This window comes from Anabas testudineus, chromosome 11 (assembly GCF_900324465.2).
Source record: "Anabas testudineus chromosome 11, fAnaTes1.2, whole genome shotgun sequence".
NCBI classification, from domain to species: domain Eukaryota; kingdom Metazoa; phylum Chordata; class Actinopteri; order Anabantiformes; family Anabantidae; genus Anabas; species Anabas testudineus.
Window position 1 is genome coordinate 7,524,029 of NC_046620.1, and position 24,947 is coordinate 7,548,975.

At 38.9% G+C, this 24,947-nt stretch overlaps 3 protein-coding genes across 4 annotated transcripts; 1 reads left to right on the forward strand and 2 right to left on the reverse strand.

The window, feature by feature from the left end:
- Positions 1-148: 148 nt before the first annotated feature.
- Positions 149-1,852, reverse strand: utp23 (UTP23 small subunit processome component). Its single transcript, XM_026346706.1, has 3 exons — positions 1,450-1,852; positions 1,174-1,348; positions 149-875 (listed from the first exon to the last, which is right to left on the reverse strand). The coding sequence occupies exons 1-3, from the start codon at positions 1,635-1,637 to the stop codon at positions 474-476; spliced, it is 765 nt and encodes a 254-aa protein (XP_026202491.1). The 5' UTR covers positions 1,638-1,852; the 3' UTR covers positions 149-473.
- Positions 1,853-2,831: 979 nt separating this feature from the next.
- rnf5 (ring finger protein 5) lies at positions 2,832-10,322 on the forward strand. Its single transcript, XM_026348371.1, has 6 exons — positions 2,832-3,206; positions 6,935-6,953; positions 7,624-7,736; positions 7,819-7,876; positions 8,003-8,114; positions 8,243-10,322. The coding sequence occupies exons 1-6, from the start codon at positions 2,980-2,982 to the stop codon at positions 8,359-8,361; spliced, it is 648 nt and encodes a 215-aa protein (XP_026204156.1). The 5' UTR covers positions 2,832-2,979; the 3' UTR covers positions 8,362-10,322.
- Positions 10,323-11,068: 746 nt separating this feature from the next.
- Positions 11,069-24,271, reverse strand: slc44a4 (solute carrier family 44 member 4). 2 transcript variants are annotated; one of them, XM_026347406.1, is made up of 23 exons: positions 24,041-24,271; positions 20,103-20,151; positions 19,826-19,899; positions 18,177-18,255; positions 17,990-18,089; positions 17,751-17,876; positions 17,530-17,590; positions 17,215-17,335; positions 17,074-17,079; positions 16,481-16,564; positions 16,169-16,281; positions 15,656-15,778; positions 15,161-15,260; positions 14,929-15,021; positions 14,718-14,820; positions 14,322-14,581; positions 14,033-14,127; positions 13,804-13,907; positions 13,644-13,717; positions 13,471-13,541; positions 13,131-13,225; positions 12,954-13,038; positions 11,069-12,411 (listed from the first exon to the last, which is right to left on the reverse strand). In XM_026347406.1, exons 1-23 carry the CDS (start codon positions 24,081-24,083, stop codon positions 12,293-12,295), a joined length of 2,178 nt encoding a protein of 725 aa, XP_026203191.1. In that variant the 5' UTR covers positions 24,084-24,271; the 3' UTR covers positions 11,069-12,292. The 2 variants fall into 2 exon arrangements, with proteins under 2 accessions (XP_026203191.1, XP_026203193.1); XM_026347408.1 differs by lacking the exon at positions 17,074-17,079.
- Positions 24,272-24,947: the final 676 nt, after the last annotated feature.

Genomic DNA, 24,947 nt, shown 5'->3' on the forward strand with positions numbered 1-24,947 from the left:
TATAAAAGAAATTGCAACATACTGTTTGAACAAGCAAATCACCAAGTTGTTGTGACCACACATCTTCCTTGTGCTTCTAAAAAGACAGATGAATTAATCCTTTTTTTAAATATCAGTCTGTACATCATGTCATGTCTGAATGTGACTTAAATTTAAACAATGTGCCTGTAAACTTTTTTATTTTGTATAAAAGCAAAGACAAATCCTAATCTTAAAAATTGCTTTGTTTCTGTCCAGTTTCATGCCTGTAAGTCTCAAGTCCTGAAAACTGTGGCAACATTTTTCAAAATAAAACAAATACGATAACCATTATTTTTAAATGGTGTTTTTTGTAAATAAAAGCAGATTTATTTTATGCAGTGACATAGAGAAAAACAGATCATGTTCATGTGTAGATTGTAGTTTTTAGTTTTTTTTAGATTGTATTAACAGTGAACAACTTTGAGATCATCACATAAAAGTTTCTGTCCATATTATGTATTTGTTACCACAGGAGCAGACGTGTTATCTCCTCCCTCTGTCTTTCGTTTCTTATGCCGACTTCTTTTTCTTTTCTCCCCTGGCTCAGTCTTCTTCAGTGGTGGTGTTGGCGCCCCTTTCTTCTTCTTCTTCAGGCAGCTCAGAGGGTTGGGATTGCTCTGTTTTTTCTTCCTCTTCTTCCCCCTCCTCTCTCCATCCTTCTGGCTGATGCCCTGCTCCTCCTTTAGGCTGCGGATACTCTGCTGCTGGGCCGGGCTGACCAGCTCTCCCAGCTGGACGGCCTGGACATGGTCGAGGGATGTCTGGCTGGGTTTGTCCAGCACAATGGTGTTGAGGATGATGTAGAGTAGGGGAACACCAGGGATCTTCTTTAGACCTGTGGTTACAGTGTGGTCCTGGAGGTCACACACACCCACACAACAAAATAGATTTACAGTATGTACGGGGCGTCAGAGTTCTACATGTCATTTACAAGAAAAGTACTTTTTTGTCCTTAATAAGAAAAAGTACACAAATATAGTGAAGTAAAAAGTTGAGTTAAATAGTGTTTTAATAACCTATTAAACCACCTTTGGCAGAAATAACTTCAAGTAGGCAATTGCTGTAGCTGTGGATTAGACCTGACATTCTCATTTATTTGCTGTGTGTGTGTGTGTGTGTGTGTGTGTGTGTGTGTAATATCGCAGTATTTACTTGTGTAGCAACAAAGTAATGGTGTGGATTTGTCTCCTCCAGCATGGACAGCAGACACTCTGATGCAGGAACTGGATCCTTGAAATGTGGACACTTCCTGACCTGAAACCTCTGCAGGATGATTTTGGCTCCATACAGTTGTTTCCCCAGAGTCTCCAGTTCTTTCAGTGCACAGCTGACACAAAACACACAGTCACGGCTAAATAATAGGATATTAGACAAGTAAGGCCAGTTACATTTCACCTGCACTGCTCTGAATTGAAGTTGGTTACTTACCTTGTGGTGCAAAGCTGAACCTCCCCCATCAGGTACTTTGGCATCTGCTCCTTTATCTGAATCTTGTTTTTCAACGCCGCCTGACAAAAAGTCCCATCAATGAGGATCTGAAAAGGTTCCCTAAAGCTGAAGTTGTATTTGTAGAAACTTATAGTTTTCTTAGCTTGTTTCTGCCGCTTGATTTTCATGGTGACTAGTAGGTCAAGTCAGAAACTAGACTGGCTAACTTTAGTTTTTATCCTCTACAGGAAATATTAAAAACCGTCCGCGATGTCTGTTTAATGTTAGATTATTATTCCGGTCAGCTGAGTCGATACATGGACGGTTGTCATTAATAATTTCCAAATATCGCTATAACAGACTTCAGCATGGACATTTCCAGCGTACACAGTACACAACACGCTTGCGGCGCCTTCTTCTAATGACTCCGGGCGGAAACAAAACATGCAACAAGGGTTCCGCTGTCATTACGAGAATGTTCGTTGACAATGGTGTCTAATTTAATTATGTTTAAATTGTGTTTCGTCTATTCTAATGGTAAAAATAAATATAGTCTTTTAATAAACACTTACTGAGCAACGTAACTATAGTGAGCTGAGTTTACAACATCGTTTACAATCGTAGTCTGTAATTAGTTTTACTTTACTCTTAGTCACCTTAAGCACCTTAATACAAATGTACTCCTCCATCACTTTAATGCTCTAAATTTTACTTTAAGTACAAACGTACATGTACTCCACCAAGAAGTCTATAAAAATGTTTTATTTTATTTAATAAAGCAGCTGTGAATTCAACATAACCTTGATGTGTGTCAACATGCACTGTACTTTGAAGGCTGCAGATTATATAATAATATATTATTAGTGTTGTTGTTGTTGTTATTTTTATTATTATTTTGTTATTATTGTTGTTGTTATTTTTATTATTAGTTTTATTATTGTTGTTGTTATTTTTATTATTGTTGTTATTGTTGTTGTTATTTTTATTATTAGTTTTATTATTGTTGTTATTGTTTTTATTATTAGTTTTATTATTGTTGTTATTTTTTATTATTATTGTTGTTGTTATTTTTATTATTAGTTTTATTATTATTGTTATTTTTATTATTGTTGTTGTTATTGTTTTTGTTATTATTTTTATTATTAGTTTATTGTTGTTGTTTTTTTTTTTTTCGTTTTTTTGTTGTTGTTATTTTTCTTCTTCTTTATTATTCTTATTTTGTTTTTTTTTTGTTGTTGTTGTTCTATGTTGTTGTTCTTTTTCTTCTTGTTTTTTTGTTGTTGTGTTATTTTTCTTCGTTTTCTTCTTGTTGTTCTTGTTTTTCTTTGTTTTCTTCTTGTTGTTTTTTTATTATGTTCGGTCGTTGTCCCCGGAACCGGAAGTCTTCTTTCCGGTAGACAGCAGCACCCTCGCTCGGCTCCGGTGACACCCGTCGTTACCTCTGACTCACCGTTAACGTTAGCTCGGTTCGGGCCCGTGTGCTTTGGGTCGGTGCGTTACACCTGTTTTATCACTTGTGCAGCGAATACTATGGCGGCCGCGGATCCTCGGTCCTCGAGTGACGGCGGGCCGGCCAGCAGAGGAGGATTCCCGGCCGGAGAGAGCAGCAACGGCCGCGACGGGCCGAGCGGCGGCGGCGGCGGCGGCAGCGGGGAGGGAGAACGGGAGCGGGACCGGGACCGGGCCACCTTCGAGTGCAACATTTGTTTGGACACTGCCAGGGACGCTGTCATCAGTATGTGCGGCCACTTGTTCTGGTACGAGACGAGACGTAGTTTGGTCCACTGTGAACTAACATGGCCGGAAACAAGACATTAATATGTCAGTTTACTACTGTGTGTGGTAGAAAAGTAAACAGCATCCCTTTAGATAACTGACTCAACCTAAAGAACATTTCCTAGTTTTAGTAATTTGTAGTAAAATCTAGTCACAGTTACTGTTTCACAACATTAGTTCAATTTGATCTTTTTTTGTTAACACAATGAACAATATAAGTTATACAAATAGCATTTACTGAAGTGACATAGACAGAAACGATCTGTAATAAGCCTGTTGCCAGTTTTTCCTGGTTGATAGTCGTGTATCTTAGTAGATAACAGTCACGCTCATGTGGATCCCAGTAAACATGAACAGGAACAAGAAAGGTACCACAAGTGCTACTGAGATGAAGAACAGATCTGTGTAAGTAATGATAATTTATCTCTCAGTAATGATTATTTTCTATTATCGTCTTAATTTAAAACTTTAGGTGATCAGAGCTTAAACAAACTGCTCGATGTGTTTGACACACAGATGACAGCATCCAAGATGACTTACTAGATATTAATAAGGAGTGTGCTGGTTTGCTGTTAGGCCTGTAGTGAACTTTAACCCTCAATATAATGTTTTTACTGTTTGATATTTGCTAATCACGCGTGATCTGCTTCGATCTTGTCGTGATTTAAGTGGCTCAGACTGATAAGATCATATGGTCTGATGTATGTCACAGGTTACAGTTGGAACCAGTGATGATCACACACTCTGCTCCCTCGTTTGTCCAGTCCAAAACATCCAGGGTCAGATTTACAGCAGAGCTAAACAATAAGTTGATTGACCCAACACAAAACCACACAAAAAGCAAATTATCTTACCAGTTTATAGAGAATGTACTACTATGTGTGTACTACTTCAACTTTTCAGCCAACAAATGTGTAGCAGCCGGACAATGACACAGAGAAATCAGCTTGAGAGTAACTGGGTCCTGATAGTGTAGCATATTAATCAGTAATGAAAGTCACTGTTAGCTGTGACCTGAGGTTGCACTTCAGCTGTGATTCTCGTCTTGCACAACACTCAACCTTCAAACCACTTTTGTGTTGAAAATGTACACACACGCTCAGTGACGTTTGCCTGTGTGTGGCTCATTCATGAGTTCTGAGTGTTGACTGATGGTTTAGGTTAATGTGAGATTAGGGCCAAGAGTGAAGGATTAGGGTCAGACTTGAAGGTGTATTTGCAATTATGAGTAAAAGTGGTGGAGGAGAAAATGGAACGTCTCTACCTGTTGTTGGTGCTCAGTTCTACTTTTAAATACTGATCTGTGTTGGTATGAACTGAAATCCAGAGGTGAACGCTTTCTCCTTTTTCAGTGGTGATGAATTTACTCTGTGTAAAAGCAGTTTGTAGCAAATCAGTGATAACGCTGATGAAAATAATCTATTTTTGTTTTGGTGTGTTTGTTTAAGAGCTGCTGATAATTCGTGCGCGTTCCAGCATAGCAGGTGGCTCAGTAACACTTCATTTTCAAATAATCATTGAATTTTCTGCTCAAGCTGCAACATACAAGCATAGAAATGAGCTTTTTATCTGTCTGACTGTGCAACTTAAAAAAATAAAATAAATAAGCAGAAGCAAAATGCTCCTGGGGCACATACTGCTTTAAAATAATATGAAAAGGTGATTATTTTGTAAATATGAATACTTTCTGTGTCATCTCCAAGAAGGATGCACAGTCCTAAATATGCAGAGCAGCTTTGAAGTGTGCATAGTTATGGCACAGTCGCAGGGTAAAACGGTTCATGCATGTTTTCCATTCATTTGAACTTGACATCGCTGTGCTGAAGACTTTTTTTGTCTCTAGATAAAAGTGCATAAAGACCTTTATTGTCTATTTTATTGTCCAAGATGTTTGGCTGTTGATTTATTTAGTTGCCGATGAGAGAAGGGGCTTTTACACGCAGTTGCTACACAACCATGTGCTGAAGCTCCGTGTTATGGGTTGATGCAACTTGGTTGCCATGTTACCTGTGGCCCCCTCCTCCTCTTTCTCAACTTCTGCCCAATGTGATGAAACACGATGATGAAACAGTCGGCAAGGAAGAACGGTGCTGACGTCAGGTCACCTGCTGCAACTCCAAATCAAAGTTGCAACAAAGCTGTGCATTTAATTGCTTTTTAATAGTTTTTATTAACAAACAAACAACTTGGTGTCAGTGTAAATTCAACTAATATCCTTTCTTCTCTTCAACTGCTTGTATTTATTGCCTCTTCACCACCAGTGAACTAGCATCATAGCTCTAGCTGTAGATCTAACTGAATATGTTGAATGCTCCTGTAAACACACTTTTTAGTTTGAACATTGCAGTCCATTGAGCGAGCGGTCTTTCTAGCGCACTGTGCCGAGTCTGGACACATTAATGACACGTTAATACTTTGAGGTTAACGAGCGCGGGACATCTTCACGGTCTCTGAAGTGCACGTCTGTGTTGTTGTCAGCGATGCGCGCCTCACAAGTAAATTTTCTCCGCTAAGACTGAGTAAGAGCTCATTAAGTCAGAATTAGAAATGGAGAGAGGTAATATCAAAGGAATTGAGAGAGAGACAGATAGAAATGATGTTGTTCATTAAGGCTTCCTCACTGAAAGGCTCAGAAAACAGCAGGTCGAAAGATTGTTTGCTCATAGAAAACCTACAAGAAGAACAATGATCCTAAGTGTGAGCTGCATATGACAATGTTGATGTTCAAATGAGATGGTCTGGAGGTTACCAAGACTTTACCCTGTGCTCTCAAATAGTTCTTTATGCTGCGACCCTTAAAAACTGTGATGATTAAGATCAGAAGGGACTAAGCACATATTAATGTAGTTCAGGCTGAGATTCTCATAGTGAAAATGACACTTGTGGGGTCACATAAATGGCATCTGTGACACACTAAGGAGGCATCAAACTCTACAGTCAGGCTTCACTGCAGCTTGTCGAGCGACTTATTTTCAGTTCACAAGAGCTCAGCTTTACATGTGGCCACATGTTTGATCGGAGCTGTTTTGTTAACGTTGGCCTTACGCGCTGTTCAGCTGTTTATCCGCAGGAATGCCGTCCCCAGCAGCAATCTGATAGTTACACCAGCACTGTACACTGTGCGTTATGCTCTGACATGTGTGTGGGTGTGTAAAAGATTAACAAGAGGTTATGTTTTGCTTTATTAGATGGTAATTTTGTTCATGTTGACGTGTTTGGTTGGGCCCAGCTGAGGTGACTGGAAACAAGTTATGCTGGTTCCTTTGCGTGAACTGTGTTTATCTCATGAAGAGTGAGAAGCACAGAGACATTTTGAATATCAGTAGACCTAGGTTTGGTGTTGGTATGGTTTCTTTTTTTGTCTTAACGCTTAACAGATGGATTCAATTAATACCAACCATGGGGAGCAGGGATGGGTTCAATCAGCCGTCTTGTTAGGAACAGGTTTCTCTAAGCAGGCGGTCCCTCTTAGGCAGGACAGTCACAGGCAACAAGGGAAGATCTGATCACTTCCACAGCACAGAGAATTACTGAAACCACTCAGTCGTGAGGTCTTTTCCATCCTGTGACATTGATGTGACACATATGCATTTATTGAACTGGCTCCAGGAATGTCGGTGCTGTTATTGAAGCAAGCAGGTGACGTTTTAAGAGAAAGGAGCTATTGTGAGGATGCAAATTAATCTTTTGTTTCTCTCTGTCTCTACAGCTGGCCCTGTCTCCATCAAGTGAGTATTTCCTCTGTGTCTCACCCACACTGGTTTATGTTCTGACTGATCAGACCTGTGCTAAGGTAGAAGTTGGACTGAGCTATGTTAAGAATAATGTGAAGTCACTATAATTTATAGGATGATGGTCAGTCTAAAAATGATATTAGATTATATTAGTACTTATAGGTGGGTGTGTGCTTGCAGGGCTGTTGCCTCTGATTGTCTAGATGTAAGTGCTGATAGTTTTGCAAGTTTACATTCTTCTTATTCAACAGCTGCCAGTACTCTCTTCATTAGTATTAGATTTGAAATCGAAAGTTGAGTGGACAGTAGCTGAGTAGGGCTTTTAACATTACCTCAGCACTCAGTATGTTAAGTGTAATCAGCACGAGGTTGTGATGTAACCTTAGTGTGGAAACTACACCTGTCCGTTGACCTGGTGCAGCTTAAACATGCTAATGCACTTACTGCCTCTGTTTACTGCTGCTCCTCTCAGTGAACCATGCAGAGCTGTATATCAGCATAAACACAATGTAAACTAGGTATAATTAATAATTGCAGCACTGAACCCAGTATTCAGACAGTGATAATTGATTAGCTTCAGGAACACAGCAGGAAGTGGATCATCACGTGTGCTATAAACATTTTAACATCATAATCATTTCGATCCCTGTGCTGCTCCTCTCAGTGGTTGGAGACACGGCCCAGCAGGCAGCAGTGTCCGGTGTGTAAAGCCGGCATCAGCAGAGAGAAAGTCATTCCACTGTACGGCAGAGGGAGCTCTAGCCAAGAGGACCCCAGGTACACTGAGTCTTTGTATGGAATTGTAGTCAAACTAGCTGAATGGATGCTTTGTTACCGACTATGTTTTGTTCTTGTTTAGGTTGAAAACTCCACCTCGGCCTCAGGGACAGAGAACAGAGCCAGAAAGTAGAGGCGGGGTGAGTCCGTTTCTAAAAGTGAAACACATGATATTGTTATTTGCACACACACATGAATGGATTATGGGCTTTTTTAATTCGTTTAGCATTTTTAAACTAAAGTTTTCATTTTCTCTCTGGGCTCAGATGTTCCAGGGTTTTGGGGACACTGGCTTTCACATGTCTTTTGGCATTGGCGCTTTTCCCTTCGGCTTCTTCACCACAGTCTTCAACGCCAACGATCCTTTTCACAGAGCAGGTAGACACAGGTTGACAATTAGCAGCCATATAAATGTTTTATGTAATCACAGCTGTTGGCTTCAGGCAACACAGTCGGAGCACAGATGCAAACACGCTGTACTTTACGTCCCTCTCTTCTACTTTTAGACCAGTATGCAGGTGAACCCCAAGCTCACGGTAACCTCAACAACGGCAATAACAACTGGCAAGACTCCCTCTTCCTGTTCGTGGCCATCATCTTCTTCTTCTGGCTGCTTAGCGTGTGACGGAGCTGGACGAACCAACAGTCGAGTGAATTGACGACAGGGGGGGAGGAGCGCAAAGCGAAACACATACTTAACTCAAGCCACAGACACACACTCATGTTATAGTTCTTTGCAGGTACGAACTTGAGAGAGAGTGGAGAATTGTTTGGTCCCAAAACAAGATATTCACAAATTGGGTTTCCTTCTCCTCCCTGCAAAGATCGATTTACTTTAGGATACACAGCCCCACCTGCCTGCTTTGTTGATTTTGTTTATGCAAGAAACACTGGAAAGCAGTGTTGCGTGAATCTCAGAATGAGTCACGTTGGCCCTCCCTCTCTACATGCACCTGTAGATATATGCACACAGAGAAATAACACTAAAGTTTAAGGGGGTTCGGAGACAGTATTATGTTATTATGTGATCACGACGAGTCTTTGGTGTTGAGCTGCAAAAGAGAAGTGGGTGGAGGATAATTCAAGGTGGTGACAAATTGGACTTTTTTTTTTTTTCTCACACCCCCTCTTCAAGGAATCACTAGTTTGTTCCATAAACACAAAGGGGAAGGGCACCATGTGGCGAGAGACGGGAGGGAGGGGGATGAGATAATAGTGGTTGCAATAGCAGCTATTTCTTACTCTAAAAGGCCAAAGAGCAGCAGATCAGTCACATACAATGTTGAGGGTGATAACTGTAATTGTAATGAGTCAAGTACTCCTAGAATCTGCAACTTAAACAGAAGGAAATACGAGAAGAGCACAGAAGGATGCGTTTTTTTATTACATTTGTCTTAACAAAAAACTGCCATTGCACTGTGACGTCATTTGTACACGGAACTGTCCTAAAGATTAACGCGTCTGCTGACACCGAACCACTTGTTGCTGCTTTCCCCACACAGCTGTACTAACACGGACGGGTTTATCAGAGAGAATATAAACCAGTAGAAGTAGCTACAGTCTAGACCTTATGCTACTTTACATCAGAGTAACAAGTGGGGGGAGTGGTGGCGAGAAAGTCGGCACACTAACAATTCACAGTAACAACAGGCAGCAGTTTAAATATAATATAAAACACGCTCCTGTCACAGTTGATTAGTTTCTTCCTGACTGTATGTGTCTGTGTGTCAGAGTGAGTGTGTAGACATTATATATTTGTATATATGAACATTGTAAATGTTGTTTTTACGTGTTTCTGACTGGATGACCAGCCATAGAGAGCGAGCAAGGACGAGATGATGCTTTTGCAAACTGAGAAACGTTTCACGACTCCTCTGTTTTACTTTAAAGCAGCCCAACTTACTAACTCTACCATAAAGTTAAATAAATGTCACAGGCAAAGAAAAAAAGTTTATTGTTCCCTGCTAATGTGATTTGGTATGAGGATAAGTATTATTTATCTCATTTGCTGTCTTGTAACAGTGCACATAAAGGTCTCCCTTTTGCTGTACAAACAGTGTAAAAAGTAAATGTATTCATCTTAACATGTGACCACAGTGAAGCATAAAGTGCTAAAAAGACTCAGAAAATCTTCTGGTTCTGGCTTAAAAAGTGCTTCATTAATTTAGCAATTCCCTCATTATTATATTGGCAGATTTTTATTTTTCCTTCCTGGTCAAAACATGGTGGCTACATTACCCACAATGCAGCTGACCGCTCAGTTTGAGCTGCAGTTGCTCTTGTGGCTAATGTGGCTTCGCCAGCTGCAGAGACAACAGTTGATGCAGTTTCTGAGATTTCATGTTGAATCTGGTCTTTAGCACTTTTAACATTCACACCGTGGTCAGGGATGAAACGTGAGCTCCTCTGTGAGATGACGGGACGGCTGCTGGGGCTCATCATTACCTGCATACTTGTCTGTCGAGGCTACACTTTGAATTGAGGCTTATGTGACACTAGAAGTGATGGAGTCTTTGGAGAAACTAAACATGGAAACATTGTGGAAAAACCAGCTGGTCCAGTAGATTAAAGCTCGATTAAATCAGCGACTTGTTTTGTGTCATTTTCTGCAGCTTTATATTTAAGGAGTATATATTAGTAAATAACATGACTGATGCAATATTGAAAGGAAAATCATTCTTTAGATTATTCTCTAATAGACGAAATCAGGAATCGCTGAATCCTGAGAAACCTGTTTTAAGATAATTCTTAGGTTACAGTAAAGCTATGGTCATATTGATAATTTCAATGGTTGCATGCTGCCCTCCAGTGTTCACTTAAGTACTCACGAGAGAGAAAAAAGTTGCCATGTTAATTCCCATCTAACAGGCACTGTGTGTGATTTCCAGGTGTATTTGTATTCAGAAGAGAAAGAATCAATTTACTTGTTGGGGATGGTTAATGCCTTAAATTGGATTTTCTGTGGAGAAAACATGAGACGGTTATTTAAAGCAGAATCATTTTAAATGTCTTAAGTAAAAGTTGTAAAGTCACAGTTTAGACTAAAGTAAAAAAGTCATACTCTAGTACTGTGTATGTGACGTGAATCACTAATGGTGCAGCTGGTAAAGGTGGGACTCATTTTAATTAATTAACTACTGAGTAGCCTGTAATTTTTCCTCTGGGAAAGAATTCCACAATTAAAGAATAAGAATAACATTATTAATGGAGCAGCTGTGCCGCAGTACGGTGCAATCATGACGGTGACCGCAATTAGTTATCCACTAACGTGATAGTACAAGGAAATCTACCAATAAGTAAAAAGCTATAGAAATAAATAGACTAAATCCACATTAAGTTTTAAATCTAAACACTATTTATTCATCAGAAGTCTATTTTTTTGCAGGAATGTGCAAATATAAAACAACATAGCCAGTATTTGTATGGACAGTACCAAGGTACAGTTTGTACCATAAATGACAAACATTTTATACAAACCACTGGTATTTGTAATATTGGTAAAACGTTTCAGTCCACTAAATCAGGACAGACTTTTAGGGCAGGCCAGACATTCCCCACATTTGTAAACATTAACTTAAGTGTTGCTTTCTAAAGGATTCACGTGATTCAGTGATAACAGAGTCAAACGCTTCAACATGTGATGAGATCACACGACCACAACATCTGTGTCTAATGTTGTCACATGAAATCACGTCAGTCGTGAGTTTCTGTGAATTCAGTTTATAGCAGGAGAGATTTCACACAGTTGCTGAAAAATAAATCTGCAGTTTATTGATGCAATAGCCAGTTGCAAAAAAAAAAAAAAAAAAAAGCCACACTTCAGTCAACCAGCCAGACAGCTGAATTATTATGTCTGCAGAGTCTGACTAAATATGGAATTGGATGTTTGGCTCAGATATACATCACAAAGATTAGAAAATCACTTAATATATCAGTTTACAATAAGTAACTGGAAAAGAAGATCATCCCTGAAGACTGACGATGAGGACGTGCTGGCTCAAATACAACCATATTTACAGCTTTATTACATTATAGTAGTACATTATAACATATATATATAAGCAGTAACATTGTGATCATAATTTGTGTATTTATAAAATATTTTTTATATAAATAATATTTAAAAATATATTATGTGTAACAACATTTAATAATTGTTACGCAAGTTTTTGTTCCATGTGAAGAAATCACATTATAGGAGTCATGTATACAAGAATATCAGTAAATACGTTTTAAAAAAATATTCTAAGCTGGATCAAGTGATGTGTGATGATCTAAAATGTCTGCAGCTGCTAAACCAGCTGTATCAACCTACAGATATTGTTTAAAATAAAAGAAATGTCTTTATAAGCCAAATTAAGAAATCTGTCAAATGAAGAAATATGTAATGGATTTAAAAAGTCACATTGCATTATCACTACAGTCATTAACGTTACACATGCACTGTAAAAAAACTAATAAAAAAGTGCAAAGTGCAGTCTATCTGACAAAAAGATGGTGTGTTAAAGATATCCTGAGACTGTTAATGTGGTCATCATGGTCTCTGAATGCGACCTTCACTCCTTCCCTTTACCCTTTTTTTGTGCCTTGTTGGATTTGTTGAGGATCTTCATGAGGTTTTTGGACATGAAGTATGGTTTCTGCAGCGATCCATCATTACGCTCCAAGTCCTCCACTGTGGAAACAGTAACCAAACAGAACATGTGTTGGTAATGTAATGTTGTTCAACTCATTTTTACATGCTCCTAATTTTTTTCCCCTATGAAGATAATTTTCCAGAGTGCATTAGTGGATCAAATGCTCATCAGTCTACAGCAAATGTATCTTGGGCTGATTAAAGAAATATAGACTTTGACTGTGTTTCAGATCTTTAGTAACTAATAGATTTTAGATCCGAGTTCAAATGTATCTGCTGTACAAAGAGATTTATTTCCACTATATTAGTGGGAATAATTTACTTTTAATCCTGAGTAACTTAATTTAATTAACTTGGTTGATGAAACGGCTCAGCTCCCTTCACAACAGAAGTAAATATATGTTTCCTGAAATAATAATTAAACAGTTACAACATTTATCTGGAAAAAATCCTCTAAAAGATTTTGTTTTAATCACATACAGCAGTGTGAGCTGTATGCCAGAAACATACAGCTTTTTGAATGTTCAATTTGAATGTTCAGGTCTTTATAAACGCTGAATGAAGTGTAAACAACCACTCACAGAAGCAGAGGAAGAGCGTGTCAACACACATGTTGTACACACTGAAGAATCCATGAGCGATGAGGTAGCTCCCAAACACCACCGTCTACAAAAAAAAAAAAAAAAAAACAGGACGAGGTCAAACAAAGACACCATTTAGAGAGTCGAACAACAGAGAACGGACCATTTGTGACTTACAATGATCGGCATCCAGTAATAGTTGAGGGTTTCAGAACGGAAGACATTGCCTGGCAGCCGTATTCGTCCAGAGAAGAAGAAGAAGGACAAAACACCTGGAGAAAGAGTCAGATTTCAGTTCCTGATGCTTTAGTGTGATTACTGAGGTTCGCTGTACCAACAGTGCAGAAATCGGTGTGAATAAAATGCATTTTAAAAGCAAGGTAAAGCTGAGATTTCTCTAATCTTACCACAAACTTTATTTTTAGCTTTTTCAGCTCCATGTAAAATGTGAAATACAAATATAAAAAGACAAGTCAAAGTGTGGTTTGTCACATTTTCCTAATGCACTGGTTCTTACCCACTCCTCCGACCACCAGCAGCTTCCCAAAGAACAACAGTATGTCTGTCACTTTATCAAGGACCACGACCCTGAGGGGACACCCAGTGTAAGTCACACTCTATTCATGTGAAACACTTGAAAACGTACTGATGTTACAGACAACAGGTAGTCTGGTGGTGTTGAAAACAAACCTTATTATGTTTCTCATTAGCAGCTTGAAAGCGTTTTTGGCTGAGACGCAGAAGTTCTTCCCATAAATGGCAATCTGTCACAGACAACAGTCATCTGGTTTTAGGAAAATACAATCATCTAAATGATAAAGCGTGTTCTTCCTCTTGTGTTAGTACTCACCATGATGTACGCGTTCCTGTTGAGGAACTTGATGAACTTCTCCAGGCACCACAAGCAGCACTTCATGCAGCACAATATGAAACGGGCCACTGGGTTCTGCGCGGCTGTCGGACAAGTAGTCAAAAGACATAAACACACATTAGTCTCATTCAATTTGTTCGACACCATTGGTTTCTAATTTAAATTTCCTACACACTGTCAGACAGTGAAATGTGATCCATCGGCTCACCTCGTGTTTTCTGGTCGATGTATTCGAGGAGGATCCTCGCTATCTGCACGAGGGTCAGGATCAAAGCCCCAAATGCCAAAGAGCCCACGTGATATCTGAAATGTACAAATTACAATCATTCATTGATTCTAATTTTAATCAATTAAATTTGAATAATATTACTAAACAATACATAATAAATTAACACATCTGCATACAGAATCACGCTGATGTGGATCCTCAGACTCCTGAGAGACCCCCTAGATGCACTGAGCTGGTGCTATATACATAAACTGAACTGATCACCTACCTGAGTGCACGTATAAAGCCGCCACAAACAGGGAACATGGGGATGTCACCTGGTTTGGTGAAGGCCCAGTAGTAGGAGGCAAAGGCCCCTGCGAGCGTACAGTGTCCCAGGGCAATGACAAAATTGACACACCAGAGAAAAGCCACCACATTGTAGATCTGCAGATTGAAGAGGTTCCTCTGGAAAAGACCCTCGTTGTTGTATTTGATAAAGATGCAGCTCGCTGAGGGGCAACCGGGGTAATCAGCCGCAGTGAAGTTCTGTGAAGAACAAACAGGGAGAAGAAAGTGTGAAGAGTGTATGATTCATATAATGAATACATTATGTACAGACAGCTCATCATCTCTACCAGGTAATTTAACCACCAAAATGTGGTAATACATTATGGACACGCACCTGAGGGTCACAGCTCACGTTGCCACTAATACTACTGCAGTCGCCCTGACTGGAGTTGAGAGCCACCACTCTGTAAATCGGGCTCCCTGAAGTGGCCAAATATCTGCATACATTAGTTAAAGAGGAGAACTGATCCAGAAGTGATTGAAAAGTAAAGCCTGAACTGCATAAACTGAAATACACGTATACTGTTCATAAAAGTAAAGGATACAAAGCAGTGGCACCCCAGTAAGCAACACACACCAACAGGAGAACAAAGGTGACCAGAGGGTAGACCAGAGCAGACATCATGTGACCGATTGCTCTGTGAAGTATGAACACATGTCATGAGGTTCTGTCAAAGCCATCTTTACTATCAGACAGAAACCAATTTGAAAAACGTACTTAGATCATTTACTTTATTAAAAACAGTGTTTTTAAAGGTATTTTGAATCATGACTCACTTGCTGGACTCCTGGATGAGGGCGATGGCGATGAGGATTCTGGTCCGCAGGAAGATGATGGTCAGGAGGAGGATCGCCTCCACCACAGATATTATAATTACTGAGGAGGAGGGGGGGGAGAAAAATTTGACTGGAGGCTTTTATACAGTACGTCACACCATATCCAACCACTGCACAGCATATTACTTATCGTAGTTTAATATATAAAACATTTCTGTGCTCTACATGTGTGAAACTGTGCAAATTTGTTTATGACTTCAAACGTTTGACTGGTAGTGTCTGTATCTGATTATCTGTTATCAGAGGTATTTTACAATGTCATTAATGACTCACTGTTGTCAACGTGAACAAAACAATAATAGCTTTATTGCATTTATTGTTAGATATGGATAATTGTGATATAATTGGCCATTTCCATTTGATCTCTTATTGCCTTATTCCTACATTCAATTTCAATAAGATTTGATTATGGTAATGGTCTTTAATCAGACTCACAGAAGGCCAGCCAGGTCTCTTGGACTTGCAAATAAACCTGGAGGTTGGTGGTGAAGCCAACGTTTGTGATGGTAGCAGAAGCACTCTTGTAGTTTGCATACTCCCAGTAGCAGTGCCATATTCCTGTAATGGAAAAGGAAAAAATGATCCGGAGACAGTCAGAGTCTACTAGGAACATACGGTATTCTCTGGTCTTTAAAAACTAAATTCCCCCACTGTCTTTGTGTCTCTTTTACTGGTAACTATCAAATAAACATAATATACGATTCATATCCACCTGTAAAAGTAAAGTAAAGTCAATTCACAACAATCACAGGAGATGGACTTGAATGTGCTCTGTATATATTATATTCACACATACAGGTTTTTGTTCAGTCTACTGTATATGACTACACCTGTAGACGGTCTAAACCACATAATCAGATGACTTTCCAAGCAGAAAGGAATAAAATAAATCACAATCACATTCAGATTTTTTATTATTCATAAGAATTACTCCAGTTGAGAGTTTACCATATGCCCCAGCACCCAGAACTCCGATGATGAGCACCCACACCATGACGGGTGCTGTGAATCTCAGCAGCAACAGAAAGAGCAAACTGACGACCATGGCTATGAGCAGACCGCTGAGAGGGGAGAGGTGTAGGGATGTAGAAAATATAAAGAGTGAATTAATGGGTTGAATTAAAAAAACAAGAGAGATTTAAGTGCAAATGAAAATCCTTCATTAACAAAAGGTGAAGTTCTACTAAAATATCAGTAATTTATTTCTGCATGTTTCCACTAGTTGGCACTGTGACGTTTTACTTGTGCAAGTGAACTCACAGGAGGATCCAGGGCCATGACGACGCAAAGTCCTCAAAGATTCGGACACCAATCTCTTTGGCATTGAAGCCATTCACAATGTCCCTAATGAGAGACAAAAGCGAGAACAAGCTGTGTTGGCGACCGCAATAGTGGGAAGCAAAGGGCCAAGTGAAACCAATACAGAAAAGAAAACATGCAATAACTAACAAATAGGTTTGTAAAGCAAACAAGGACAAACTCAAGCCGCAATTATAAAGCTTAAAAAAAGTAAAACGTTACAGAAATCTGAAACTACAATATGTGTGAAGAGTTTCCCCAGGCTTCCAGTTCGTGGTAAAGGTCAGTGCAACCCATCAATTAACTACAACTACTTTTGTTTCACTGTATAAATTATAAACATAAACTCATCCACTCTACTCGACCTCTGACAAGACACAAATCAACCACTGCATGCGTAAAAAGATAAACAACCCAGAGAAAGTGAGAGAATAGAGTGGGGTTTTTTTTAAGCTGGTGAGAAAACCAGATGTATGAACGTGGAGTCCCAAGACCCTGAGTTACACGTGGCTACAAGAGCGACTACAAACACAAACACTCACGACGACACCAACCTTGTGCTGGCGATGAAGAGAAAGAAGGAAACAGGGTTAGTGAGCGCAGTTATTTGTTATTTCAGCATAGAAGCGCAATTGTTACCAGGATTTTTTTTTTTTAAACCACATCTAATAAGTTCCAAATCCACAGTCTCTTACCCAGTGCCATTCTGGATCATGCCGACTGTTTCGTTGACTGAGGTGGGTAAACCTGGAATGTTGGAAAAGCTTGAAGGGATGTTCCCGAGTGATGAGAGGTCAGGCAAACATCTCCCCAGCACTAAAGGAGGAAAAACAATCACATCAAGTTAGCCTGAAATGGATTAAATAATCATCATTTATCACTGGGGGTCAAATATACTTAAATTAAATAAATTAAACACTGTATGTATATGTGCAACTGTGCAGCTGCATGAAAGTCAGTGTTTAAATTTAAGTTAACACAGTTGATTGTATTTGAACATTTCAACCCACCAGAGACTGTTGGTATGTAGAAGTAAGGACAAAGCTCCTTGTCCACAATCTGTTGAACGGTCTGGAGAAAGATTGAGTTATGAGGTTAAAAAAAACAAATCTCAATAATAAGCTCACTATGAGTTAACTTATGGATGGAAATGTGCAAACTACCTGCCGCTAGTATCAAAATATTAAGAGAGAAACAGAAAGTTTACACATGGTAACAAAGCGGGACTCACCAGTATGGTGTTTGACAGGTTTAAAGACGGCACACAGACGCTTTGGTTGAAAACTTCTGCTGGTTTTTTAAAATACATATCTATTCCCACAGCCCAGAACGTAGAAGGACATTGTGCCACGCAAACCTGTGAGCAATGACAAAATTATAATCATTTTATAATTATTTCTAGTATGCTGGGAAAGTACAGTTACAAGTCCAAGATGATTAGAAACTATAAAATCGAGCAGGATTCTCTACCTGTGTGGTCGGACACTGCAAACCATTAAGAGCCGAGGCCATTACATTGACAGACGTGGCACATTTGAGGATGTTCATGTAGAACAGATTGGGTTGGTCTCTGAACAGAGCAGAGTAATAGAAATATATTAAATAAATAAATGTAAAATATTGCTTTAAAAAAAGGCTAAAAGAAAGATTTAATTACTTGTTTGGTCCAATGCCACAGAACCAGCCAGTCGAGTTTCTCGGATAAAGAACGTGCCTTGGATCTCCATAGAGCCACGCTGGTAGTAAAACAGAGATGAGGAGATAAAGAGAGCAGAATAAAACATTGTGATGATGTGAAATTAATATAGAGCTAAAGATAACTTTGTCGCTCCATTTTGTGGATTTACACTCTCACAAGAATCCAGCAGGCGTTTGTGCAGCTGCTTGGTTGGAAAGGACCTAAAAGGGAGTGATTTACAGGTTGAACCAGGAAATAAGAGCTTAAAGTCTGTCAATACTTTAACAATTTTAGCTGCAGTATTTGTGCTGCAAATGTTTTTTACAAGACTTTAATCCCATACAGTCCATTTTTTATTTAGATATTAATAAAATAAAAGGGTAAGAGTCATTTTCAGAAAACCATTATTAACATCTGTAAAAATACGTGTTAAAGCATGATAAAAAAAAATTAAAAAACTGGCGAAAGGCTAAAATTTTTATTCATATTTACATTTAGTTCACAGACTTTGATGGCAAATAACAAATCAAGTCCAACCACAAGAGGGCACAACAGTCTGTCAGAGCCACCTTTAAAGTCTGGTGACATGTCTCTTGTTTCTGTTTCTATGGACTCTGGTTTGAATGTACTTACAGGAAGTTTCTATCAACAATAGAGTGTGCCAAATGAAGGTGATGTAATGAAAAATATTTTGTATTGTTACTACTAAGTGTTTGTTTCTTAATCCTCCTTCACACACCCCAGCTGTAGCTGCTAAACATACCTTCTAATTATTACCTCATACTGTAATACTCACACACACACACACACACCAGATATTTAGTAGTTTCACCTTTTGTTAATTGAATAAACTCATACCATATGTATCAACACTGGTCAGCAGACTTGTCCACTTTGTTTCTACAAACCCATTTTAGCGAAATAAAGCTTTTGAACCTCCTCCAATGACGGCAATAGCAGATTATTTGGGACACACGGGAGGTGAGTGCAGCACTTATCAGGCCTCCATGTTGACTTTAGATAAGCTCTTATCTAGTGAGTGTTGGAATGAGTTTGATGACAGGGTAATAAGGAAACCGCTGACGGGACGTCAACGGTAATCAGCTGTTTGTACACAACAATGCAAGCTTTTTTAAATGAGGAAGAATAGAGGGTGAGGATTATGAATTGTAATATTTCTTCTTGTATTATTCTTGTATTATGAAGCTGTGGAAAAGGTGACTAACTGAGGTTTAATGGAGAAACTTCATTGTGTAACTTTGATGTTGTGACATAACAAATCTGTCACAACTGTCAAAGTTGTGACAGATTTGTTATTTTGCTGGTTAGGAACTGAAAACCTCTCTACATGTACAGTGGGGTCTGAGAGTCTGAAACCACACTGAGAATCTTTTCATGTAAACTTGGAGATAAAACATGTAAAATAAAGAAATACCTATCACGTGACGTGGACAGACAGGAACAGTAACGTGACGTGAGTGCTAGATGAGAAAATTGATACCTCTCTCATCTCTATGTCAAATAATGTCTGTAACTCAATCTAATTATCTCAGAACAAACACGTTAACAATGACGTGTTAACTTATCAGTGAGTATGACCTGTATTAGTATGATGTGGACATTCTCACCTAAAATCCCGACCACGATGTAGCCGAGAATGACGGCCATAAACAGGATGAGGCAGATTATATCAGTGCATCCCCTGAAGAAGAAAAATAGAGACAGGTGTAAGTTGAGCCAGTTTAGCTTTAGAGCTGAAGTTTGCCTTGGGGGGTGACAAACGTGATTCAGTAAACAGAAACTGCAAACACAATGTCAGCTCTGCAAACACAAAGACCTGCACAGTGCAGCTCAGCTCAACTGAGGTTTTAAAGGAGTCTAATAACTGGTGGGGGTCAGATTCACCTTTTCTTCATGGGTCCTTTGAAGGTGGGGTCAAACTGTGCAGGTTCTCCTGGGGAAAGAAACAGAAAATCAGTTTCATGAAAGGCTTTTTATGCAAAGTAAAACAATGGCACCTGCTCAGTGAAGTGTGCTGACATGAGGTGCGTCATGAAACATTCATCTGCAACTTCCTTGTTTGTGGTTTCAGTGAATTTATCAAGGACACATTAGTTTTATCACTCAAACTGGTAAAAAAAACTAAAAGCACTGCTGATAAATCTGTGTGACCCATGCTCCTTGTAAACAGTGTCCTGGATTCATTTGGTTAGTAGTGTTAAAAAATAAGGCGGTTAAGTTAATGAATGAGCTGAATGAGGAAAAGGTTTGACACACAACAAAATGACTCATAATTTAATGGTTATTTGTCGTTTGCAGGTACTTTATGGTACACAGTAGTCACTCTATCAGAGGTGATTATATTACACAAAGAAAATGTCTCATTGTTTCCTGGAACAGAGAAAGAGACTGAAACAAAGAACAAACAAAGAAACTCTGACATTTTATCTCACACAACAAGCTGGTTTCCAAACTGACCAAAGAACAGTTCGTTTATTTTTGTCCTTTTATGTTTAATCACAGCTCAGGGGGTAAATAGAAAAGACTCAGCATTGTCTCCAGCAGCTCAGGGTCATTTGAATGAAATTTTAATTCAAAGCTTTCAGAGGAGGAACAGCCACAAACATGCAATCATCAAAATGAAACATGAAACATGAACATGTTTAAGGCAATTCCAACTAAAAACCTCAATATGGTCTGAGAGTCAGAAAGCAGCCTGCTTATTCCTGTCAGGCAGGAAAAACTGAATGTCTTGCAGTGTCATCCTTAAACGTCATCATCATAATGATTTCTTCTCTTAACAACTATAACAACACCCTTGACAACCAATGCTTTTAAATCTCCTTAAACAAAGACACAAACAGTAAACAAATAGTAGTAAAAGGTGAGGACGAAGCTGAGAGGCCTAATGGCTCCGCAGGACAATGTGATGAAGAGTTTGCAGGTGTTGCTTTGGTTATTTGTTGAATTCCCACCTGACGCGGTGCATGCAAACACTAACATGCTGATTGGTCCCCGGGATGCACACTTAACCAGACATGTCACCAGTGAAAATCATTTGTCATAGCAGCAATAGCTAAATTATCTCCTCTGTAATTTGAATAGACTATAGCGCAAAGACTGTGTCAACACAGCGAGCAGAGTCGTGTTGGGAGTTCTCAGCAGGATGCAAATGTTCAAACAGGATGCAGAATGGTAGTAACTACTCATACAGGGCACAGTCCCAGATGGAGAGTTGCAAACAAACATAACAGAAAATATTAGACACGGCCGCCATGGAAAACCTTTAAACACGAGGAAAAATCGCAATGTATCTACTTAAGACTGCAGATAAATGGATCTCGTTTCAAAAAACTACCCTGACAAGGACCTGTGATTTGTCAGCATAAGCCAGTTTCCACGTCTGTGTTTCGTAAACATGGTGAAAAAATGACATAATGACAAAAAAACCTGTTTATCTGGCTCCAGTTACTAAGTGAGTGTCAGATTTCAGCTCTGATGAGGCACTGCTGTGCGTGTTTAGAGTACTGTAAACGATAAAATGTCAATGTCCCCATAAAAACCTGAGGGAAAGCTTTTAAACCTTGAACTCCTGACGGGAAAACACAACTCACCCTTGTATGTGTAAAAAGACAGGACAACCAGTTAATTGGTAACCGGCAAATGACCCAGAAGCTAGTTATTAAATTGTCTTTCCTTGAAGGAAAAGAAAGACTCAAGGCTTTTACCGTTAATTGATAGTAAGTTTCTACAGAACATAAAATGTGACAAAGAAAACCTCTCACAGCTTCACACTGTCTGGTTTATAGTACAGATATGCCTTTAAGATGGCGTCTGAATATGTTTTACAGTTCAAAAGCCAAAGATGCTCACTTTACTCTCGTGTAAGACGAATAAAAGCAGCAAATACACTAATGTGTGAAGCTGAAAACAGAAAGTGTTTGTTAAGTTTTGCTCGAAAAAGGTCAAGTTGGTAATTTTTCTATCTAGTAACTAATCATTAATCAGCTCTAATGGACAGAAGAGGTGGAGTTCAATGTTTTGGCTTCACTGGAGAGAGATGCTGACCTTACTTAGAATTTAGTAGATTTAAATTTATAAATTGAGTTTATATAATAAAACGAAATGTCCACCATCTTAAAATGCAAATCCACAGTCCATGTAAGATGTCTAATTATAAATAAAGATAGCCTAAATATTGTGTTTGTGTGTCTTTCAATATCATTCAGAAACAGATGCTAATTTTTTTTAATGAATGAGGTTCTTCACCCTTTGTAAGTTAGACTTTAACTAGCTCAGATAAAAAAACAAGTCTTTCCCTCTGCTGCCTCGAGAACAGTTACATTTTCTTTCAATGATTTGCAGCAACAACCGCAGCTTCACTTATGTCTCATCATCTGTGTCTCCATATTCTCCAGATATTTTGCATGACAAAATGACCCAACGTTATTGGGCAACGCTCTTGGGCAAAGCTATGCTGAGCTCAGGAAAACACGAAGCATCAACGTTCAGGAGGATCTTTAGTTCCTCTTGAAAAGCTGGTACAACAAGAGCTTGCAGTAAGTCCGTTCTCAATGAGAGAATGTGTCTAAGAAGCCGGAAACAGCCCAGGATATCACTGTGCTGAAGGCCTGAAGGCCAAAAACACTACAGAGCCTCACAAATTCTTCTGAGCCTCATCAGCAGAGAATTCAAGTGCTGACATAAGTGATTTCTTTTCTCTTCTGAATATAAAGATGAATAAAATGTGGAAAATTAGGGAAGAGTAGTGCGACATATTTTTATTTTTGAGGACGTGTTTAAAATAACGTCAATTTACATACAAATAACACAGGTTTTGACAAGACAGGTTCAGTCAGTATCGTGCCATATATTGCTGTCGCTCGTGTCAGTATAATTTATTTGGGGAGACACAAAATCCGACCTACGAGGACCTTTGTTGACTGTAGCCTTCCAAAACCTCCCAGACTGTAAACAGACTTGTGACTCTATCAATACACGGGAAACCACAGAGATTAAACAAGGATGCAGGAAATAGATCTGCTGTCACAGGAAGGCCTGAAAACGAGAATCCATCTTGTTAAAACCTCACGGCGACGGATTATAAACTGGGCAGAGTGGAAAACTTCAAGTTGTACAGTAAAGCATGAGCGAGGTGGAACAGTGAATTATAATAAAGGAGAAGCTTCGAGTGAAGAAAAAGTTAGTAGTCAATCGTTTCTGTGGGGCTAAGGAGCAACAATAGACAATTACATACAAGCAGTTTGTATTCCTGTTGTACGTCTACTTTCTTTTTGTTTTCCAGTTGTTAATCTTCTAAATAATTTATTTTAATAATTTATTTATCATTGTGAAGTCAGCAGAGGTCTAACAGCTGTTTGCAGGGGGGGTACTTCCTGCCATGAATCTTAAATACTCCAGGAGCAGTTTTATAATTAACTGAAAATTAACAGCATATTATTAAAGTCATTTCCAAAGTTTAATAACAGAGGTTTTTTGCTGAATGATGAGACGAATCAATCTTCAAATGTCCCCTTTACACTGTACGTTTAATGAAAAATAACTGAAGCTACCAAAACAAAACCAGTATTTGCTCGTTAGGTTACTTGGCTGCTTTGTTTTGTAATTAAACAGTTAGTTTAACTCATTAAATCGTTAAATCATCATTAAGCCGTGTTGACACGCAGCGCATGAGTTGACAAACCCACATACTGTATGTTAATTATTCTGAACTATGATTTACAGAAACCAGACTGATGTGCAGAGATTTCACCTACAGACTTTAAAACCGGTCCTGTTCCGTCTCTGTGAGGGGAGATCACTGCAGGCTCTCATCAACTCACCATACTCGGAGGACTCCGGGCTCGTCTCTTGTTTTTTACCCATTTCCCGCCTTCTCCTCCACCTTTTTCTTGTTTACCTTCTACAACCACGACTTCCTTCGCTTAAAATGATCTCCAGACTTTACAAACAAACTCCTAAAACCGCGTCTAAAACGTCTTGTGTCGTGTCTGAGCCAACACTAAGTTAGGAAATCTTTTTCCTCCTCGCAGGTGTAACCAGGCAGTGACGACACGAGCGCACCTGAGGAGGGATGCGCACCTGCGCGGCGTGTCGCAGATCGTTTATACGGAAAGAGGAGTCACTCCGCTTGAGAAACGAAGGAAACGGTGCTAAAAGAAGTAATCGAAGTATTCTTTGTCAAATTCGATGGAAAACAGATGTGAACAGGTGTGAAACTTTTAAAATAAGTCAGAAAGGTTTTTTTTTTTTTACCATTTTAAAACTTTTTTATCAAGAAAATTGATGATTGATTGAGATATAATTATTAAAATCTCTGGTTACAGCCCTACAATGTACTCAAAAGAATTTTTACCTTCCACAATACTAAGTGCAAAGTAAGTATGTATGTCCTTATTTCACTATATTTTATAAGGAGATATATTATTTTCCAATCTACATTTATGTGACAACAAAATGATATTCACATATTTTACTCTCTCTCTCTTTCTCTGACTCAATCAGTAATAACTAACATAATAGTAATAATACTTCTCTAGTTTTCCTTCCAGTAATAATTTTAATGTACTACTCATAATTATTATTTTTAAAGCTGTAATCTCATCGTGTACTTTCACACTAATAAGAAAAAACAAGTATAAGATACACAAGTCACACAAATAGCCTATATTTACTTAGGCCTATATATTACTGTATAGTTACAGAAACGGTGCCACTGTTGATATATAA

What these genes read in the sequence shown, in the direction of transcription:
- rnf5 (XM_026348371.1), top strand. Translation starts at nt 2,980, where the DNA reads ATGGCGGCCGCGGATCCTCGGTCCTCGAGTGACGGCGGGCCGGCCAGC. An exon ending in AGCCAGAAAGTAGAGGCGGG is followed by an intron (nt 7,877 to 8,002) that starts GTGAGTCCGTTT and finishes CTCTGGGCTCAG; the next exon opens with ATGTTCCAGGGTTTTGGGGA. An exon ending in CGATCCTTTTCACAGAGCAG is followed by an intron (nt 8,115 to 8,242) that starts GTAGACACAGGT and finishes TTCTACTTTTAG; the next exon opens with ACCAGTATGCAGGTGAACCC.
- utp23 (XM_026346706.1), bottom strand. Translation starts at nt 1,637, where the DNA reads ATGAAAATCAAGCGGCAGAAACAAGCTAAGAAAACTATAAGTTTCTAC. An exon ending in GTTCAGCTTTGCACCACAAG is followed by an intron (nt 1,349 to 1,449) that starts GTAAGTAACCAA and finishes GTTTTGTGTCAG; the next exon opens with CTGTGCACTGAAAGAACTGG. An exon ending in ATTACTTTGTTGCTACACAA is followed by an intron (nt 876 to 1,173) that starts GTAAATACTGCG and finishes TGTGACCTCCAG; the next exon opens with GACCACACTGTAACCACAGG.
- slc44a4 (XM_026347406.1), bottom strand. Translation starts at nt 24,083, where the DNA reads ATGGGTAAAAAACAAGAGACGAGCCCGGAGTCCTCCGAGTATG. An exon ending in CCCGGAGTCCTCCGAGTATG is followed by an intron (nt 20,152 to 24,040) that starts GTGAGTTGATGA and finishes TTCTTTCCCCAG; the next exon opens with GAGAACCTGCACAGTTTGAC. An exon ending in CATCGTGGTCGGGATTTTAG is followed by an intron (nt 18,256 to 19,825) that starts GTGAGAATGTCC and finishes TTTTACTACCAG; the next exon opens with CGTGGCTCTATGGAGATCCA.